Here is a 6,379-nt window from a genome sequence, read left to right on the forward strand (position 1 = left end):
CACGTCCCTGTTCCTTTTCCGTCAGTGTAAGTGCAGGCTCCTACTCGAGCCTACTATGCCGATTGGTGAAGGTGAGGAACATAAAGTTCAGTTAACCGTCCCATTAGCCAGAACGCCCAGCCGGGCCAGAGCCAAAAGCGAGTCGTCACTACCCACCAAAAAGACAGCCCCTAGTAAAAGCTTAACTCCATCCATAAAGATCAACCGTCCGTCCAGGACAACAAGCGAAAAGTCCTTAACCCCTTCAAAACCAGTGAAAACAGCTGCGTCACAGCTAGTTTTGTCCTCGCAAGTTACTAGATCAACTGCGAAAATGGCGGAAGCTGAAGCTAAGGCTGCCTTGACCAAGTTTGTGGCTGTGACCGATAGGGTCAGTCAGTTCGAAGCTAGGGTCAATACCCCAACAGACCCACCTCCGTCTGTTCACACTAATAAGGTCAGGCTTCAGCAGATACAGGCTCTTTGGGACAAAGTAGAGAAAGAATACGAGACGTGCTCTGAGGTTATTTCCGTATTAAATTGTCCCGACACGATGGAGGTCATGCAAGCCAAGTATGACTACTGCTACTCTGTCTTTGAGCGATGCGCTGCAACACTAAACGAAACGATTGAAAGGGCTTGCGTTCAACCGATTCATGAACCGTCCACGCCGGTGTCTCAGCCTAGTGGATGCCGCGTACCTCCAATAGACTGTGAGATTTTCAGTGGCGACTATGTTCATTGGCCGACGTTCCGAGACCTTTTTTCCGCCATCTATGTCCAAAATCCGAGGCTTTCCGGCGTTGAAAAGTTGTTCCACCTCAACTCGAAAACGAGCGGAGAAGCAAAGTCTATTGTGGCGTTATCACCATTGACTAACGAAGGGTTTGAGTCCGCATGGGGAAATCTGCAGACTCGTTTTGAAAACAAGCGACTGCTCGTCAACAGCCAGCTAAAGATCCTGTTTAATCTTCCCACTGTTTCCCAAGAGTGTGGCAATTCCCTAAAGCACCTGGAGAGCACTGTCCAAGGTTGCTTGACAGCCTTAAAAATAGCTAAAGTAGACACAACGAATTGGGACTGCCTTCTCGTCTACCTGTGCTCCTCAAAGCTGCCGAAGCTGACATTGGCTCTGTGGGAACAGTCCCTCCTCAACCAATCCGAGATTCCAGGGTGGGAATAATTCAAGAACTTCTTAAAAGGTCGTCATCGAACCCTGGAGGCAATTGAAGAATTTAAGCCTACCTAGAACACTCAATCCAGAGCTCCACGTTCTGAAGGTGGGCCCCGGATTATCCATAACTTTGAAAATAGGGTCACCGTAAATCCACAGTCGTGTAAACTTTGTCCAAGAGAGAACCATCCTATCCGTCTGTGTCCCCAGTTCCTAAATATGTCGGTTGCCGACAGGGAACAGTGTATTAAACAACAGAAACTTTGTCTGAACTGTTTTGCAAGAACCCACATGTTGAGAGACTGCACAAGTTCTCACAATTGCTATACGTGCAAAGGTCGCCACAATACTCTCCTCCATCGTAGCGGCCCTTCACAGCTCCAGTCCGCGTCAGTACCTGACCTCCAGCCAGAAATACAGTCCACTCCGTCGAACGTTCAAACGTACCTCGCCGTGAATACGCAAGGAGTCCTCCTGAGTACGGCGGTCATAGAGATCTGCCACTTGGGCATCAGGTACTCAGCTCGTGCCTTAATTGACTCCGGATCCGAGGCGACGTTTATTTCAGAACGGTTATTCAACCTAATTAAGCTCCCCTATGAATCCATACAAGCTCAAGTTTCGGGAGTAAATCAAACTGTTGCTGCTCAACCTCGTAAGCGCTGCCAATTCCATATAGGCTCCCCCATTAAGCCACAAATCCAAATCGAAGCGTCTGCATATGTGCTACCACATTTAGCCGGAAATCTTCCATCCTATACGATACCCGAAGGGTCGTTAAGGGACGTCCCTCCCGTACAGTTAGCAGACCCGAATTTCTACCAGAGTTCGCAAATTGACGTGCTTATAGGCGCCGATATCCTTCCGTCGATTATTTTGGGCGGCCTCCAGTCAAATGTTTGCGGAACACTCCTTGGCCAAGAGACCATATTCGGGTGGATTCTTTGCGGCCCAATCGCGAAGAATCCCACTAACCGAATATCTTCCTTCTCAGCACGGTTGTCTGTCACCGAATCTCAACTAGACGGCATCCTTACCAAGTTCTGGGAGGTGGAGGATGTTCCAGTGAAGCCGGGCAAGGAATCCAGCTCGGTGTGTGAAAATAACTTCCAGCAAACCACCACAAGGGATAAAGATGGGAGGTATGTTGTTTCTTTGCCCTTTAAAGAGCCTAACAAAATAAACCTGGGGCATTCACGGTCCATCGCACTGGCGCAATTCCTTAGGAACGAAGCACGGTTGAATAAAAACGTTCCTTTGAGAGAGCAGTATGACTCAGTTATTCAGGAATATTTAGATTTAGGTCATATGCACCTAGTCTCTCCAAAAGACGACTCCAGCAATTTTTACTTGCCGCACCACGCGGTTTTCAAGCCAGACAGCACCACCACAAAGGTTCGCGTGGTGTTTAATGCCTCCAATAAATCGTCAAACGGGTACAGCCTAAATGATATCCTTCATACAGGTCCGGTACTGCAATCTGATTTGACAACCCAGATCCTCAAATGGCGTTTCTTTAGATACGTCTTCAATGCTGACATCACCAAGATGTATCGGCAGATTCTCGTCCATCCTGATCATACACGGTTCCAAAGAATCCTATGCCGCGATAAAGAGGGAAAACTGTGTGATTATGAGCTCAACACGGTCACTTTTGGCGTTAACTGTGCCCCCTTTCTGGCCATACGCGTGCTCCAACAACTGTCCCAGGATGTACGTGACCAATATCCTTTGGCAAGTGACATAATTTCGAACTTTATGTACGTCGATGATGTTTTAGCTGGCGCCCACACGCAGCAGTCCGCTGTTTCAGCCATCAAAGAGCTCTGCGGTGCCCTCGAGAGTGCGGGTTTTCCACTGCGCAAGTGGACCTCGAACGAGAAGAAACTTTTACAAGGTATTCCAAAGGAGCACTTGATCAGGGCCGACTTTCTGGAGCTGGAAGACGCCAGTATGGCAAAAACTCTGGGAATCCGTTGGCACGCGACATCGGATAGTTTCTTTTTTTTGCCGATGGATATTTCTCTCCAAACAACCTACACCAAACGAGAGGTTTTATCCCAGATAGCCAAACTGTTTGACCCAGCAGGTTGGTTATCGCCAGTTATTGTTCGGGCAAAAATTTTCATGCAAGAAATTTGGCTGCGGGAGTTAAGCTGGGACCAGCCTCTTCCGGTTGATCTTGTCACAAAGTGGCGTGACTTTCTTAAGGGATATCCAACATTAAAAGAAGTTCGCATTCCAAGATGGGTAAAATTTCATCCAGACGCAAAGCTGCAGTACCACGGGTTTTGCGATGCGTCGCAGAGCGCCTATGGTGCTGCCATCTTCGTTCGCGTCGAAACGAGTGATGGCTTTTTTACCCAATTGCTTGTATCCAAAACCCGAGTAGCTCCAGTAAAGTCCCTTTCCATACCGCGATTAGAGCTGTGCGGTGCGGTGCTTCTCTCCGAACTCGCTGCAGCAGTTCTCTCCGAAATGCCTCCTACTCAGTATGAGACATATTATTGGACAGACTCCACGATAGTGCTTGCATGGCTAAGCAAGCCAGCATGCACTTGGACTACGTTCGTTGCCAACAGAGTCGCGAAAGTTCACCAGCTCACCAACAGAGAACAGTGGTTTCATGTGATATCGGAAGATAACCCAGCTGACCTGGCGAGCAGGGGCGTCTCAGTCCATGAGCTCAGGGACAGCAACCTCTGGTGGCACGGTCCTGAGTGGCTGCGTCACAACCGGGAGCAGTGGCCACTCAATTCGTCGGTTCCGCTTGAAACAGAGCTCGAACAACGCCCGATAAGATGTAACGTCGCCAAAGCGCCTCCGAAAACTGACCCTTTGGAGCGGTTTTCAGCATTCGAGAGGGCTTTACGCGTTCTCGCGTACGTATTCCGGTTTGCAAGACTGTGTCGCAAACAAGATGTCAACGTAAAGTCGGAACTCACAGCTGAAGAGCTGTCTAACGTCCAAGAGAGGCTGATTGTGCTCACCCAACGTAATGAGTATCCAACAGAATGCAAGGCATTAGGCAAAAAGCAGAATATTCCAGTCTCCAGCACGATCTCCAATTTAAACCCCTTTGTCGACAGCCATGGTGTCTTAAGAGCAAGCGGTCGTCTACGAGCATCTGAGATGCTAAGCTATGATGAGAAACATCCAATCATCATTCCGGCAAGGTGCACTTTTGCCAAACTTTTGGTCCTCTTTACCCATCGCATATCCTTGCATGGGGGTAATCAATTGATGATCCGACTTATTCGCTCCAAGTATTGGATACCCCAGCTGAGAAATCTGGTAAAAGTCACCATTCATGCCTGTCGGGTGTGCACCATTCACAAACAGAAGCTGCAAACTCAGCTGATGGGGGACTTGCCCTGCGCAAGATCTACATTTTCCAGAGCTTTTACCCACACGGGCGTTGACTTTGCGGGACCATTTGATATTAAAAACTATGTCGGTCGAGGGTGCAAGATAACAAAAGGGTATGTTTGCGTTTTTGTGTGTTTCAGTACCCGAGCCATCCACCTAGAAGCTACATCAGACTTGACGACTGAAAAGTTTCTGGCGGCCTTCTCGTGTTTCTCCGCACGACGTGGCTGTCCGCAACACATACATTCTGACAACGGGAAGACGTTAGTGGGAGCCTCCACGTCCCTATCCAAGGACTTCATTGAAGCCACGAGGTCTTTGATCCTATCCAATTACAGCCTTCAAAATGTGACCTGGCACTTTAACCCTCCTGCCGCCCCTCATATGGGAGGGCTATGGGAGGCCGGTGTCAAAAGCTTTAAGGCACACTTCTACAAGCATACGGCGGGCGGGAAGTACACATTTGAAGAGTTAGCCACCCTCCTATCGAAAATTGAGGCCTGTTTAAATTCGAGGCCTATTTCTCCAATGTCCGAAGACCCCACGGACCTCGTAGCTCTCAGCCCCGGACATTTCCTAGTCGGTGGGCCACTCCTTTCCGTGGCGGAACCCGAGATTAAGGAAAACCCCATTTCCATTTTAAACCGATGGCGGCGGCTAAAGGCCCTGCATCAGCAATTTTGCTCACGTTGGAAAGAAGAGTACCTAAAGGAGCTCCATAAAAGGACTAAATGGCAATTTCCAACGCGAAATATTCAGACAGGGGACATGGTTGTGCTAAAAGAGGAGAATTTACCGCCAAATGAATGGCGGCTTGGGCGTATCCAACTGGTGTGCCCAGGCGCGGATGGCAAGACCCGAGTGGCAGAGGTTCTAACCGCACGTGGCATTATCCGACGACCAATCGCAAAGATGATCCGCCTTCCGATGGAGGCCTCCAGCTCCGAGTGATTCTGCCGTTTTCCTACCTTTTTTTGGGTTAGCGATTGACAGCCAATCCTACTAGTCTTAAGTTCCTAAGTTCATATCATTCTGTATCGTCAGTCCTCATACATGTCACGATCATTCGCATCATACATCACCGCTAACTTTTGTTTACTCGTTTCCCCAGACTGTTCACGATGGCGCCAACCACGATCCAGCACGCTCGGCCACGCACAACCAACGGGTACAGGTGCCGCGTTTGCCGAGGGGTGCACGCACTGAGGAAGTGCCAACGGTTCCTCCGGCTCCCGGCGGTGAAGCGGCTCCGCGCGGTCCTGATCAACCAGTACTGTGCGAACTGCCTTGCTCACGAGCATTCCGGACAATCCTGCCGCAGTAAGGCCAAGTGCCACGTATGCAGTGGGAATCACCACACCCTCTTGCACTTCCAAGAGTCCACAACGCCACGCTCGTCACGACCCCAAGGCCGACAGCAGTCACGACCCCAAGGACAACAGCAGCAGAGAGCGGCGTCGACGACGTCGGTGCGCTCATCATCGCCGAAGGTGGTCTCCCCGACTCGAAGCCCTGCTACGGGCCCATCGTGCGCCGCTATCCTGCAGCGCACGAGTGTGAGCATCTTGCCAACTGCATCCATTTTGGTGGGGTCTGAGGAGAAACGGTTTGACGTCCGAGCTTTGGTGGATCCTTGCTGCCCCGTGAGTCGCATTCACGCATCTTTGGCAAAGGCTCTCAACCTTTCCGTCACCCGCGTAGGCGATGAGCGGGTGTGCACCACCGAAATCCGCTCAAAGTCGTCAAAAATGACCCGACAGCTGCTAATGCTCGTTGATGACCAGATGCAGACCCGAACTCCGGCCAAGCCCCTGGATCCGAAGGTCCGGGATGGCTTTCAAGACATCACTTTGGCTG

At 50.3% G+C, this 6,379-nt stretch overlaps 1 protein-coding gene across 1 annotated transcript; it reads left to right on the forward strand.

The window, feature by feature from the left end:
- The first annotated feature begins 313 nt into the window (after positions 1–313).
- LOC138914872 (uncharacterized) lies at positions 314–5,473 on the forward strand. The gene is made up of 4 exons (XM_070219569.1): positions 314–1,152; positions 1,519–1,808; positions 2,148–2,295; positions 2,380–5,473. The coding sequence occupies exons 1-4, from the start codon at positions 314–316 to the stop codon at positions 5,471–5,473; spliced, it is 4,371 nt and encodes a 1,456-aa protein (XP_070075670.1).
- Positions 5,474–6,379: the final 906 nt, after the last annotated feature.

The sequence above is a fragment of the Drosophila takahashii genome, chromosome 2L (assembly GCF_030179915.1).
Source record: "Drosophila takahashii strain IR98-3 E-12201 chromosome 2L, DtakHiC1v2, whole genome shotgun sequence".
NCBI lineage: Eukaryota > Metazoa > Arthropoda > Insecta > Diptera > Drosophilidae > Drosophila > Drosophila takahashii.